Source organism: Salvelinus namaycush, chromosome 26 (assembly GCF_016432855.1).
Source record: "Salvelinus namaycush isolate Seneca chromosome 26, SaNama_1.0, whole genome shotgun sequence".
Lineage (NCBI taxonomy): Eukaryota > Metazoa > Chordata > Actinopteri > Salmoniformes > Salmonidae > Salvelinus > Salvelinus namaycush.
In genome coordinates, this window is record NC_052332.1 from 31,931,456 (window position 1) to 31,946,746 (window position 15,291).

The 15,291-nt window shown below is 40.9% G+C and overlaps 2 protein-coding genes across 3 annotated transcripts; both read right to left on the reverse strand.

Annotated features, from left to right (window-relative positions):
• Positions 1-5,052: 5,052 nt before the first annotated feature.
• On the reverse strand, positions 5,053-9,511 carry LOC120021430 (leucine repeat adapter protein 25-like). Its single transcript, XM_038965195.1, has 3 exons — positions 8,570-9,511; positions 8,042-8,302; positions 5,053-7,670 (listed from the first exon to the last, which is right to left on the reverse strand). Exons 2-3 carry the CDS (start codon positions 8,291-8,293, stop codon positions 7,386-7,388), a joined length of 537 nt encoding a protein of 178 aa, XP_038821123.1. The 5' UTR covers positions 8,294-8,302; positions 8,570-9,511; the 3' UTR covers positions 5,053-7,385.
• Positions 9,512-9,616: 105 nt separating this feature from the next.
• On the reverse strand, positions 9,617-11,836 carry LOC120021428 (protein ZNRD2-like). 2 transcript variants are annotated; one of them, XM_038965194.1, is made up of 5 exons: positions 11,700-11,836; positions 11,076-11,227; positions 10,788-10,872; positions 10,403-10,476; positions 9,617-10,339 (listed from the first exon to the last, which is right to left on the reverse strand). In XM_038965194.1, exons 1-5 carry the CDS (start codon positions 11,713-11,715, stop codon positions 10,031-10,033), a joined length of 636 nt encoding a protein of 211 aa, XP_038821122.1. In that variant the 5' UTR covers positions 11,716-11,836; the 3' UTR covers positions 9,617-10,030. The 2 variants fall into 2 exon arrangements, with proteins under 2 accessions (XP_038821122.1, XP_038821120.1); XM_038965192.1 differs by having other exon boundaries at positions 9,617-10,476; positions 11,700-11,831.
• Positions 11,837-15,291: the final 3,455 nt, after the last annotated feature.

Consider the following 15,291-nt stretch of genomic DNA (forward strand, 5'->3'; position numbering starts at 1 on the left):
CCAAGTGGTATCATTTGTTGAGTCTGTAGGCTGCAGATAAAGAAGGGGAGCGGTTGCAAAGCATTGATGACGCGGCAGTATGCAAAATTCCCTGTCTTTTATCTTCTTTTTGCCTATCCGTACAACAGTAAACAATAACATTTCAGACTTTGGATTCCGTCCATGGTACGATGCCACTGTCAGTATGGTGACCGTTAACGAGTCAGATGACACTTATCCAACTTCGCTGAAGTATATTCAAAATTAATACTTTGTCCTGAATTGTTCACTCAAACTATTATTGGCACTGTTCTCTGCAGTATACATTGTAGCCATTTGTAAAGTGCTCTTGCCTATTTGACACTTTTATCCTAATATTTGATTTACATTTTAAGAACATCCTTTAATTTCCTTACTTATCTAAACGGTTTGTGATTCAATTTGGGCCAAACGCACATTGGGCAATAAGATGATGCATGATTTTCCATGAAGAGAGATGTCCTGTCCCGACGGGTATTCGGAGTAGCCATGCATAGGGATTTTCCATAGCTGTGTGGAGTATATTTTTGGAAGGAGAAGAGGGAGGGGTGGGTGGACAGAGGCAGCTGGGGATAGAGAAGTGTGATACAGCCTACACGTGGAACACAGCAGCTGTGTACCTCTCCTTTCCTCTTTGCAATAGTCTTATAACAACATTGACAGAGAGGATGCACGATCAATCACAGGCTATAAAAAAAAAATCAAGGCATGTTATGACTAGGAGTTATATACATTTATATATACATTTATTGAGCCCGATTATGTTCAAAACGTCATTACTTAACATATGGAACTACACTAATAATGTTTTTCCAGTATTCAGGGAAGAGATCAGTGAAGTAGACAGCTGGCTAGAGCCAAGAGTTTCCTAACTCAACCCCACCTTGTTCACTGAGACAGAGTGAGTGTTCTGCCAGGCAGCAGCGGATGTGTAAGTCATGAGTCAACATGTTATTTACCTTGACTCAAGCAGCAAACACATCACTATCAGTGTCTGAGAGTCATAAGGCCAGGTAAAGACCTGAAATGAGAAGAGGATTTGTGTAATTTATCTTTGCTCAGACTCTAGGTTAACTATCATAAACTGAGTTGAAGCCACATTAGATTTGTTTTCATGCTCACGCTACAGGTGGTTATATCGGTCAGCTAATACAGCACTAGTAAAGGCCTAGTGCACTACTTCATTGTTTTATTTAATTGAGATTTTTCAGGGGGTGCTGCAGCACCCTCAGCACCCCTACTTCCCGCAGCTGTGTGTGGCCTATTTATAGAAATACATGGGACTTTCTAAAAGGAATGTAAAAGCTCTTACCCGTTTTAATGTTCTGTATTACTTGAAAGATCACATTGAATATCTCCCTTATCATGGTTAATAGAAAATAAGTGCTTAGTAACTTTAGGATTCTGCTAAGAGTGAAGAAAGGATTGTTTTAATTTGATCCATCATCATTAGGTTATTGATTGAGGCCCTTCTCCTCTTAAGATCAAAGAAGGCAAAGGCTAGCCTAATTGATGACATGTCTGATGACATCAACACAGATAGCCTATTTAAACAGTACAAATAAATACCAACAAATCCAATCATTGTGATAAAAATTAAGTTAGAAGTTTTACCACTCTGGAAAATATTTGCCCTCTTCGAAATATTTGTGTTATGTCAGGGTGTCATCATCATCGTGATGATACAGATCCTGCTGTCAGCTGAGTGGATGGAAGTAATGTCTGTCATTTATCAGTCTGACAGTGATGTAGTAGGAATGTAAAAGCTGTCACCCCTGTTTTAATGTTATGTTGCTATATGAATAGTAAATAAAATTATTGAAATGGGAACTGACCACCAATGGTAAAAATATTTCAGAGACTGTTATTACGAAAATACAATCAAATGTTGCAGTAAAGTGGCCTTGCTCTGTGGCTATTAGGAAAATGATAATGGATGTCTGAGGCATGTATGGGGCTTCCTGTTTTCAATTAGTCATTTCCTGGTGGCTAGTGGATCTGTAAAGTAGCTTGCTCAAGGGTAGAGTTGATCTATTACAACTGCTTACACACAAAATATTTTCATGTCACCCGTTTTTTGAAACCTCTCACTCAAAGTGCAAAACTACACACCAAATATCCAAAACCATAAGCTATTTCTCAGCCTTTGACTCAGTTGTCAATTGCATAAAACACTTTTTTCAAAACACCACACAATTCTCTACCTAAAACACAAAAATCTAACAGGAAGTGACTTGCTTTCCTTTTCCAAACACAACCAATCAAAATGCTACACTTATTCACCAGGTCACACACACACTCCTCACATGTGCAAACACTAATAGCTTAACTGATCACTAACCAATCACTGCTTTACTGTAGTATAGGCCTATAAATAGGTCAATGGTCAGATTACCTGTTTTGAACAATAGATGCCAACAATGGACAGAGAGCAAGAGGAGTAGGAGGGAGAGGAAGAGGAAGAAGACGACGATGGCAAAGAAGAGAAGGAAGGAGAGCCATCTCTAATGAGATTAGGGCAACACTTGTAGATCATGTGATCAACCACGGTTTGACCATGAGAGAGGCTGGACTGAGAGTCCAGCCCAACTTGAGTCGATTTACAGTGGCGTCCATAATTCGAACCTTCAGAAATGAGAACAGGTATGCAACTATCTAATGACTATTTTAGCATTACAGTAATGTACTGTAAAATACGTATGACTGCATAGTATTGCATAAACATTTGTAACTCTAAGCCATCCATTTACTGCACTGCATTGAATGAATGAGGTTGGTTATCATGCTGTACTACATTTTTTTGTACATTGTTTATAGTTCCTATACTGAACACATACTGTGTTTGAATTCTGTACAGAGTGGAAAGGCAAAGACATCATGGAGGACGAGAACGCTTGTTTACAGATGTACAAGAGACTGCAATTATAAATATGGTTTTGGCCAACAATGCAATTAGGATTCGAGAGATAAGAGAGCATATCTTGAATAATGACACCATATTTAACAACATCAATGCTGTAAGCCTGTCGACCATACAACGCATCCTCCAACGGCACCGAGTGACGATGAAACAACTTTACAAGGTGCCATTTGAGAGAAACTCTGACAGAGTCAAGAATATGCGACATGACTTTGTAGAGGTATGTATGCAACACTACTTCCAGTACTTCAGACATACCATATTTATTCAGAGAGTATTGGAGCTGGATGCCCATGTAATTCGCCATGAATTTATTTATGTGGATGAGGTTGGCTTCAACCTCACCAAAACCAGGCGCCGCGGAAGAAATTTAATAGGACAGAGGGCAATTACCAATGTCCCTGGACAGCGTGGGGTAATATAACTATGTGTGCTGCCATCACTCAAAACAGGGTCCTCCATCACAATGCCACACTGGGTCCGTACAACACCGGCCATATGCTCACTTTTCTGGATGCAATTTACACAATGCTTGTCCCTGATCCAGATCAGGAGCCTGCTAGATTTGAGGTTTTATGGGACAATGTTAGATTTCATCGGGCTGTTCTGGTCCAAAACTGGTTTGCCACCCATCCACAATTTGTAGTTTTGTACCTAACCCCATATTCACCTTTTCTAAATCCCATAGAGGAATTCTTCTCAGCCTGGCGCTGGAAAGTGTATGATCGCCAACCCTATGCCCGCATGCCGCTTCTCCAGGCAATGGAGGACGCATGTGGGGACATAGAGGTTGCCTCTGTCCAAGGTTGGATACGCCATGCTAGGAGATACTTCCCTCGATGTTTGGCAAGAGAAAACATATCTTGTGATGTGGACGAAGTATTGTGGCCAGACCCAGGCCGGAGAAGAGATGAAGCGTAGCTTAGCACTGGTGACTGCCCCCCCCCCCCCCCCCCCCCTCCCCCTACCAATTCCTGGACTGTCCCCCCGGGACCCCACACACACAATTGTGTTCTTTACTCTATTGTAAAGAATATACTTTTGGTTTACATATGTTTATGGTTTTGTTGTATGCTACTGTATACAACAGTAATGTTTGGCCTAATAAATATTTTCTGTTTCTACATTGCATTGGTGTTTACAGTGTACTTGTTACCCCTCTCAGCAGATTACTTTCACTGTAGAACATTGCATTGAAATGTAGATATAAGCCTATGAAAGACCAAAGAGCTTTAGATTTAGAACAACAGTGTTTACATGGTATATCCAAAAATGTACTATTATGAAAGCAGTGTTTGCCATTTGATGCAAATGCTTCATTCTGACATGTGTTTATGGCATTTTGAATATAGTGTTACATTTTGAAGGAGATGTGAGGCATTTTGCATTTTGTGTGTGCAGTTTTGGGAATTGTGTGTAGAGTTTTGAAAAAAGGAGACAGTTTTGAAAACGTGTGTAAGCAGTTGGACAAAACTGTCATGTAATTCCCGTCACCAGTTAAGGTGTTAAGCAGTACACTCTTAGAAAAAAGGGTTCCAAAAGGGTTCTTCAACTGTCCCCATACGAGAACCCTTTTTGGTCCCAGGTAAAACTATTTTGGGTTCCATGTAGAACCCTCTGTTTAAAGGGTTCTACATTGAACCAAAAGGGTTGTACCTGGAAGCAAAAAGGGTTATTCAAAGGGTTCTGCTATGGGGACAGCCTAATATCTCTTTTAGGTTCTAGATAGCACCTTTCTTTCTAAGAGTGCACTTGCCGCTCTGACCTTAGTATTTGCTGCTATTACTTTTGATTCTGTCTTAAAAGAAAACATACTGACTCTGTGTGTACTAATATACTTATTAGACTGTAATTACAGAAGTTATTCCGTTCTAGTTATGCTGGCATAATGTCTATGTACTGTACATGGAAGTGGGCAGAGAATGGAAGGAACTATGTGGAGACAACAATAAGCCGGGCCTACTGGTATAAGCCTCTGCTATTATTGCTTGATGTTGATGTGTTGTCATACAACTTTCCTTTATACTAAATATGATGGCAAGCTAGCAAGATAAATGACCTGGGATGTCCTGGTTGTATTCCTCTAACCTTCCTTGACACAAAACATTATGGTGTTTCAAGTTTAAACAAGACTTTTATGTTTTATTCAAATTCTATTTCAACCACTAAATAAGTAGAAACACTAGATGTTCAGGGCTAATTCCGTTAGTAAGGAATGGGTTATGATGGTATTTGAATGTTTTACAGCTACTGTGTTCTGGACTCCTCCTCCTACCCTGGGGAGAGAACAGGGATCATTACCTAATAAGTCCATGTGTGGCTGGAATGGTTTGTTTATAATGGCCAGACAGTCAGAGTGGTGCTCTCATGAATCAAAAACATGCAAAAGTCCATCATATAACTTTAAAGGGCTAAACAATGATATCAATGGCATCCACATAACTTCTCCTGTGAGATACTGTAAGTAATAGTTAGATGCAAAAAGGCACACTTCCACGGCCATCAAAAAGGCACACTTCCACGGCCATCAAAAAGGCACACTTCCACGGCCATCAAAAAGGCACACTTCCACGGCCATCAAAAAGGCACACTTCCACAGTTATCAAAAAGGCACACTTCCACAGTTATCAAAAAGGCACACTTCCACGGTTATCAAAAAGGCACACTTCCACAGTTATCAAAAAGGCACACTTCCACAGTTATCAAAAAGGCACACTTCCACGGTTATCAAAAAGGCACACTTCCACGGTTATCAAAAAGGCACACTTCCACGGCCATCAAAAAGGCACACTTCCACGGCCATCAAAAAGGCACACTTCCACAGTTATCAAAAAGGCACACTTCCACGGCCATCAAAAAGGCACACTTCCACGGCCATCAAAAAGGCACACTTCCACAGTTATCAAAAAGGCACACTTCCACGGTTATCAAAAAGGCACACTTCCACGGTTATCAAAAAGGCACACTTCCACGGTTATCAAAAAGGCACACTTCCACGGTTATCAAAAAGGCACACTTCCACAGTTATCAAAAAGGCACACTTCCACGGTTATCAAAAAGGCACACTTCCACAGTTATCAAAAAGGCACACTTCCACAGTTATCAAAAAGGCACACTTCCACGGTTATCAAAAAGGCACACTTCCACGGCCATCAAAAAGGCACACTTCCACGGCCATCAAAAAGGCACACTTCCACAGTTATCAAAAAGGCACACTTCCACGGCCATCAAAAAGGCACACTTCCACGGCCATCAAAAAGGCACACTTCCACAGTTATCAAAAAGGCACACTTCCACGGTTATCAAAAAGGCACACTTCCACAGTTATCAAAAAGGCACACTTCCACGGTTATCAAAAAGGCACACTTCCACGGTTATCAAAAAGGCACACTTCCACGGTTATCAAAAAGGCACACTTCCACAGTTATCAAAAAGGCACACTTCCACGGTTATCAAAAAGGCACACTTCCACAGTTATCAAAAAGGCACACTTCCACAGTTATCAAAAAGGCACACTTCCACGGTTATCAAAAAGGCACACTTCCACGGTTATCAAAAAGGCACACTTCCACAGTTATCAAAAAGGCACACTTCCACGGTTATCAAAAAGGCACACTTCCACAGTTATCAAAAAGGCACACTTCCACGGTTATCAAAAAGGCACACTTCCACAGTTATCAAAAAGGCACACTTCCACGGTTATCAAAAAGGCACACTTCCACAGTTATCAATATGCATACTCTGCCGTGAGCCAGAAACACAGGAACAAAAGTACACTTTTTGGAACTGAAGGGCTTTCTGACTTCACCTTGGGAAACAAGATTTTTCAGGTTTTCTACATGTGGAACAGATGCTGATATCTGTCACAACAAATGTTGCCATCTAGTGGTTAGAGTATGTCAATTACCCCTTTCCAAACCTGTCCATAGCAATTTTTTTTTATGCCAAGATATTAAAAAAGCTCAATACATAAACTTCCCATCACAACAAACAAAAAGGAGAAATACCAGCATTGTGTGTATGTGACTACGTGACTAAGCTTACATTCAATCTTAAAATTGTAGAGAAGAAAATTATATTTAGAGAAAAATCTATTGTTTTACTCCGATGAAGGAGTAAATTACAAGGCATTTACATGTATATATTTATATATATATACATATAAATGATCAGGTATTTGAAATATGGCTTTTGTTTTCAAGATATGCACAATTAGTCCAAATCAACAAGCAAGGTCTCTTTAACGAAGGATTATATAGTAACAAGGTTTTGTTGAAAATGTCAGCTCCTTGTGTAATGGAGACGGTTCATCAGTATGACACCAGTTTAAAAATGTCCTTCTGCCAATAACCTAGCTAGGTGGGTACAAGTATAATAAATAATAAAACAGCTATACAGAACAGGAAACAGATTATATTATGTAAATACAGGAAAAATATTAGTTGGTTTATAAGGAAATGTGGAAAGACTCTTTGATCCATTGGTCCCGGGAGTTCTGAGTTGACTGGAGAGTCAGTGAAGTGCCAGGTAGATTCTGAGGTACATTATCACCATCGTTCTCCTCCTCTTCATAATCATCCTCTTCCTCAGAGTAACTATTTTCTGTAGTGATGCTGCTCTCTGACAGCAGAGAGTTGGAGATGTCCTGAAAAGCTCCCTTGTACTCCTGGATGGACTCATAGAGAGACCACAGCTGACAGTGCAGAGACATGTCCAACTGTCTGAGGCCTACCTAGGACACACAACAGGAAAGGATAATTGTGTCAATAATCTCATACATTAACTATATAAACGTTGTCAATTTAATACAAATTAACAATAACACATGTAGGTAAATTGAGCAGAAATAGCAGCTGATTAAATTAAACAAATAAAATAACCCTATTATTTTAGGATGTTCTCTAGATGTGTGTTATTTGCGGACAATAATCAAAGACAAAAAGCTGTGAGAAATGATAGTATGTATTTGTGTTTTTAATTTGCTTTTATTGTTTATCAAATGTCAGTATGTTTTTACATTTCTTACACTCTTGGAAAACTAGCCATAGGGCTAAAATAAATACTAATAAAATTAAATCAACTGATTACAAAATAATGTCCAACCATTTCTTCGCGCAGCACTGCGAGCCCTGCGTCCAGACTTGCAGGCTTGCTGCGGCGGAGAGTATCGATCACTGTAGACTTGCTAATGTCGGCCTGAATGCTTGTCAGTTTACTGTATACTTTTTTGATGTCCCTCCATGAGCCACCACTGGAGTTCAGGATGCCGCTGAGGCCCTTTGGCAAAGGGGGTAGTCCTTCGATTGAACAGACGCTGTCTGGACATTCAGGAGGACTGGACTGGAACCCGTTCATTTTATACCTCTGTATCAATGTATAAACATTTGTTTACCTCCGCGCGTTTTATTATATGCTATCATATAATTGCCAGAAATATTAAATCATAAAGAACATACGGATTCAATAACGGAAGTCCACTATCAAGTACAGTATGTGATGATTTTTTTTAAAAGTCGGCTATAGCCTAGTCGTTATTGTCTCAGATCAGCAATCTACCGATGATGAGCGTTTAACAGAACATGTCGCAAATGTAGAGGGAATATATAGTTCAATAAAAATACGTTGCTTCACCTTCAGTCCGGTTATTGTATTTCCAACGAGTCCTCAGTAGCACAATAGAGGCGCCATGCACACAGCATCCATCGTAGTGTGGATGAAAAACTGCTTTGACAATGAAAACATAACGGAAGCCTATGCAAATGTTACCAAGATGAATTCATGTCTGATGTCCTGGCTTTGTTTCCCACTACGCTTTCCTGTCTCAACTGCCAACCTCGCCCTGGATAATATCCCCTCCCCGTCCCACTTCATCGCAGCGAGACCGAGGCGCTGCACCGCTTCCAAAACACACTATATTTGGGGATAGAGGAAACAGTATAAGTACGTCCTTTGGAACGATAATTCCGGAAAACCACATTATCATATGTCGAGGCCGGTGTTTTATTTCATTCTAGCAATACCACATTCTTCACCTTAACCCATTTCCAAATGCCTAACCTCAAGACAAAACCACTGAAAACTCCCACCCAATCTTGCCATCCAGAAATACTGAATATTCCAATTGTCCCCCACAATTAAATCGGGGAGTGAACTATAGATCTGTCTCCATCAGTACATTCCTACTTTCGTCACACGTGATCTCAGACAGCACTGGCACGATTTCGACTTAACTTGGGTGAATTGTGCATCTTTCCAGAGATCCGGCATTTACAAAATTACACTGTGTTAGTCACACGTGATACCTCAATTCGTGGGGCACTTGTATTGTATTTGTTGCCTTGAATTGTATTTATACTACAACTCCTAAATCAAAAATTATCCACTATTACAGTTTTTACAACACACACACACTGAAATTCGTTCAGTACTACATCACAGCAAATATCATTATGCATCTATCCAGTCTCTTATCAAAAACATCCTTAGTTGCTCCAACACTATTTGTTAAAAAGTAGGAAAGTCCCACTACTGAATATTACAAATATCATCTTCTAGTATAAATAGATTGCTACAACACCATACAATTACATGACCACCCTGTCACTATATTGTAGTATGCCACATAAAACAAAGGCCACTTGTTTAAAAATGAAGTAATAAGCACAGAGAAAGTATGAATAATGTGGATAAATTCAGATTTTTATAAACAATTGATGTACATTAATATCAACCAGTCAAACCCCACTCAACTATATGTAGTTTAAAGAAATTCAACCACTCAGAGGTGCCCATTCTCACCATGCAAGTTTGTGTCAAAACTTCACCATGAATCCAGAGAAGACTTCAAATGAAAAGTAACAGCAATGTTTAAACAAATGTTACACTACAGGTCAGGCAATCAAAATACAAACTATGCATACACAGACAGTTGTCCAAGTTTATTACATGAACCTTTACCGGCTGAGGCGAAGCTGTTCATATTTGCCACAAAAACCTTTGCAAGGGAATCAAGCTGCTACAACTTCCGGTGTTGCTTATGTGAGCATGTGTTTATGCCTTGTTTCTGTTTTTAGAATTGCCATCAGTTCAGTCTCATGATTGGTGAAGCTCTTTCAGGCTGCGCAGTGAATCTGCGCAGCTGCGGATGAGGCTGCACAGCTGGATACTAGCCTCTACTGAGGCTGAGTGCTGGAGCTCCTGTGTAGCCCACCGCAGCTTGTGCAGCACTGCATCCTCAGCACTGGATAGGGCTGGGTGAGGTGCAGGGGCTACTATGGGGGCTGCCACCTGGACTGGCTGAATGGATGGGGTGGATGTAGGGAGGAAGCTAGGGGTCACGGTGAGTGCAGGGGAGGGGTTGGCTGGTGGAGGTAGGGGTCCTCTCAGTCCTGACGCAGCTCCCTCGCAGTGCTCTGGTCGGGGCTGCCCTGTGATGGAGAGGGGGGTGTCACTGGAGGGGGCTCCATTGTCCAGATGGACAGGCTGAGAGGCTAGCTGTCTCTCTCTGACCTGTGACAGGGCAGCCTGGGCATTTAGGGCTGAGTGTGAGAGGACAGTAACAGGAAAGAGAAGGAAAGGAGAAGAAAAGTTTAGTTGGCGCAAGACAATTATTTGTTCAGTTGCAAACTAATATTAGATTAGTCATAAGCATGGCCCAAAGTTAGCTCAGGAAACTCATTTCCTAGCCTGACTTCCAATCCACATTGCTTCAGCCAAATGTCACACCCACAAGTGTTCTCTTTGTATGGAGTGATCAATAAAGCAGCTAAATTAAATTCAGGATGAGTTGTCAGGCAACTTTCCCCCCCAGTCATAACATAAATGAACCTAGCCCTGCACAGACTCTTACCTGGGTTGTCCTTGTCTACGTCAGAGTCCAGTTCCTGACATGCAACACAGTAGTTCTTCTTCTGCTTGTCCTGAAGGAGAATCGTCTGGACAGGCACAAACAACCAATTATTAAACTCAAGCCCAAATACTACTTAGACGCTCATTAATCTCCAAAGACAAGACCAATCAATCCCTTTAGTTTAAAAAAGCATTACAGAGTAAATATATTTAGCTATAGATCACTCAGTAAATATATAATAGGATGCAAATATATAAACTGGGATGGTCTGGATTATTCCCCACTCACCCCACATTGCTCGCAGCATTCTCCTAACATTTTGTAGCCTTTGAGGAGGTAGGCACCCATGAGCTTGCTTATTTTGTCCTGTCGTTCCCGCTGAGCATGAATAACCTTCATCTCAGATTCTGAAGGGGGTGTCCACTCGAAGTCATCGTCGTCTGACAAGAAAACCGTGGAGGGTGAGGAAACCGACATTCAAGCTATCAGAACTCAGTCATATGGACACGGCTGGCTTGCAGCTAGCTAGTTTATCAAACTGACAGTACAGTAATTTAACGCGTTACGTTAGTCGATTTTGGTTAATTTATCAGCTAGATAGGTGATGATAATCTAACGTTCGATAGTGAGCCAACAGTAGCTAGTTAGCAAGCAAGTATTATGCGACGTCAGTTTGTGCTAACTAAACTGGAGACACCGGTAGACCAACTAGTTGGCCAACGTTAGCCAGCTAACGTTACTGTAGCTGGCTTAGCTGACCAAGCTAGCTGTCAAACTGGGCTTCCGGTCAAAACTTTAATTCCCAAAAACGTCAGAATCGGGCATTCTGAAAGACAATTAGCAAAATAAACTTTTGAGATAGCCTACCAAAATAAAACATAAGCATTTAAGGAAAGCAGCTGGTTTATTTACCTGCATTCAGTGCCATGATTCCACTGCTATCCCTGGTTGCTGCACGCCGTTGCTTTACAAAAAATGTATATACACATGCGTGCACTAAATTTGAAATGTAACCTTATAGGTTTGCTACTGCCACCTGCCGTAGTGGAAGACTATAGCTAGCTAGCTCAGAGACAGTACAGTGAAATATATATTTTTATAACTAAACCAAGATAGACAACAGCCCGTCGTTTTAAACGGGAACAAACAAGGAGGTGGGCAGAGAAACACGAGCTAGCAAGATCCTATTGGCGCGTTCTAGCATCTATTCCGTTAGGGGACGCCTACTCTGTGAAGTGCGCGTGTGCAATGACTCATTTCGCCTTTGCACTCCTAAACAATGCTTCTTTTTTTACTTTGGCAAAGGGTAAAGTCTACAAAACATAGTCAACTCTGTTTGTAACATATTCTATTTTTGGGAACAGAAACCTGTATTGAAATCAAATGTTTCATCAATGAGAAAATTAGCAAAATGTTCTCCCACTGCCATCAAATACGCTTCCTCTCACTACTTCCATATTTGGTAGTGAGTGGAAACGCCAAGCGGATGCTTCACATTTATACATCCGGTAAGATATCTGTCTCATTGTTCTATATGTGGTAAAGTATGAAGATCATTCTTGTAGGCGATGTCTTGGCGACGTTGGCTACCTTAACTCATGCGCAGGAACGTCATCGGGTCTAATCTTTCGGATATCGCATGTGCAGGCCATCAAATCAAAGGCACTCCTTTAATATAAAGTTGTTTTTTACAAAAATTAAAACGTGTCAGTTTGTCACTTTTACGAGGTTGGATTAATAACATGTTCAACTACATAAGACATTGTCTCGAATCTAGGTTGTGCCTTTAGATTTCGAGAAAATGTACCGCTAAGGAATAATGTTTCACTTCTCTCATTGACTTCTCAAACCCCAGCCTGGTCTGCTTTGCAAGCGTTCTTCTTCATCTGTGGATTTTATATGGCAACCAACTTTAAGGTTCATTACCACAACCAACTGGACTGGAGTGTGACCAGAGACAGGGAAGGTCTAAATCCTACCCATTATTCTCATCTCCATAAAGAAAAACACAATTAAATACTACATCCCCTTGGCTCTTCAACCCCATTACTCCTTAAATCTAACAACAATCTCTCCCCCCCCATATTGCTGGCACTGAAATAGAACATGTTCCACTGTCTCCATCTCCTCCTGACAGTGATCCCACCTCCCAGTCGGATGTTTTCCTACCAATTTCTATGTACTGTTGAGCCTCGTGTGTCCCAGTCTCAGCCTTTTAATTACACTTTCCTCCCTTCTCTCTTAACCTGAGGACCTCCCTGCCCCCACCTTTTCCTGGATCTTATATTGTTGTCTTCCCTTTCCATCCTTTTTCCAAAACTCTTATCATTTGTTTTTAACCACTGTTCTTATTAACCCCTTGGCTTGCTTCACTGATTGACAGCTCCATTTCAACATTTGGATGTTTGAGAGCCTGCTTGGTGATAACATCCACCTCCTCATTCCCCTCTACTCCCACATGAGCTGGTACCCAGAGGAACATCACAAATACCACCATTTGTCTCACCCTATACAAGGACTGCAAAACCTCATACAATACATCCTGTCTACTCCGATACACAAATGAGTGCTGCACAGGAGTCAGAGCAGATGAGTACCCTGTCTGGCCTCACCTCCTCCACCCACTCTGCAGCCAAGAGTATGGCCAGCAACTCCATTGTGTATACAGATAAATTATCCATTGCTCTTTTTGTCACAGCCACTTTAAACTCAGTAATACTAAAAGCTGCACCTGTCCTTCCTGTTTTAGGGTTTTTAGATCCATCTGTGAATATATTAAAGAAAGGATAGTACTGAGTTCTTAAATGTTCACTTACAACTGAATCCACTCCTTCCTCAACAGCTCTTACCGTCTCAGCTCTTACCGTCTCAGTTCTTACCGTCTCAGTTCTTACTCTCTCATCTCTTACCGTCTCAAGCTACCCTAGATCACTGGCTGAGGGAGCAACCAAGGTGGGATAGCAGGAAAAACTACAGAGGGGCTAAACTCCTCCCAAAACAACCCCATCTCTCGCCATGCCTTTGCCTATCCACCCAAAACATCTATTCAGATTTCGCTCATGTTCCCAGCACTCTAGTAGCACCTTTTTTGTAGGTTGTGTAACCTTATGACCTTGAAGATTGACCCAATATGTCATGGATAGTTGTTGTCATAGATCCATTTCCTGCAGTGGAATGACCAAAGTGCCCTCTAGTGGCCTCATGGGTGGAACATTATTCATCTCTTTCATAATTTCATAATGAATACACTTTTTGCCGAAAATCCGGTGTTTCTATGTCAAATGGTTTTGGCATATTTCCGTTTTCTGTGATGTATATAAAGTGTAATATTGGGATGCAAACTTAATATTGAATAGATTTCAGCTCTATATCTGACATTGTACAGGTACCTTATTTTTTAAAGCCCATAGCTTAAGGTGTATACTTTTGTTTCAAAGTAGATTTGTTCAAGACTACCCAGAAACCCTCTGTGTGGCCCTGATTTAGCCCAAGGCATTAGAATGTTTAACTGCACCACTGTCACGTCCTGACCATAGTTCTTATGTGTTTTGCTTGTTTAGTGTTGGTCAGGACGTGAGCTGGGTGGGAATTCTATGTTGTGTGTCTAGTTTGTCTGTTTCTGTGTCCAGCCTAATATGGTTCTCAATCAGAGACAGCTGTCAATCGTTGTCCCTGATTGAGAATCATATATAGGTGGCTTGTTTTGTGTTGGGGATTGTGGGTGGTTGTTTCCTGTTTCTGTGTTTGTGTTCTGCACCAGATAGGACTGTTTCGGTTTGCCACACTTTGTTATTTTTTGTTCGTTGTAAGGGTTCACTGTTTTTTGTTTAATTAAACATGTTGAGCACTGGCTACGCTGCGTGTTGGTCCGATCCCTGTTTCACCCCCTCTTTTAGTGAAGAGAGGGAAGGCTGCCGCGACAACCACCAATAGATGGGTTGGTTGGTTAATTTAGGTTGTCAAAAACATGTCATCTGTATTTCGTCTCCAATGTTTATTGAAAAGATAAATACATTTGCAAAATGAGCACTTGTCTCTCAAATACATTATTACAGTTGCTGGTTAGCTAGCTAGCTAACTAGCACATTTTAGCCATATTAGCACAGATGTGACATCAGTCAAAACACCACAAAACAAGACATGGTATCAAAAACAAGATCAAACGAGCTGAAAGGAGCCACTTTCAATTCACCCCATGGCAGTTTCATTGAGTAGCTTACGTTTACATGCACACAGTGGTGTAAAGAACTTAAGTAAAAATACTTTATAGTACTACTTAAGTCGTTTTTTGTGTATCTGTGCTTTACTATTTATTTTTTGACAACTTTTACTTTTACTTCACTAGATAAAATAATGTATTTTTTACTCCATACATTTTCCCTGACACCCAAAAGTACTGCTTAGCAGGACAGGAAAAAGTTAAAATTCACACACTCATCAAGAGAACGTCCCTGGTCATATTGCCTCTGATCTGGCGGACTCACTAAATGCAAATGCTTCTTTT

Coding starts and splice junctions, on each gene's coding strand:
- LOC120021428 (XM_038965192.1), bottom strand. Junction 10,873..11,075: donor AATGCTGCGAGCAATGTGGG/GTGAGTGGGGAA, acceptor GTGCCTGTCCAG/ACGATTCTCCTTCAGGACAA. Junction 10,477..10,787: donor CGTAGACAAGGACAACCCAG/GTAAGAGTCTGT, acceptor TCTCACACTCAG/CCCTAAATGCCCAGGCTGCC.
- LOC120021430 (XM_038965195.1), bottom strand. CDS start 8,293: ATGAACGGGTTCCAGTCCAGTCCTCCTGAATGTCCAGACAGCGTCTGT. Junction 7,671..8,041: donor CAGTGCTGCGCGAAGAAATG/GTTGGACATTAT, acceptor TGTGTGTCCTAG/GTAGGCCTCAGACAGTTGGA.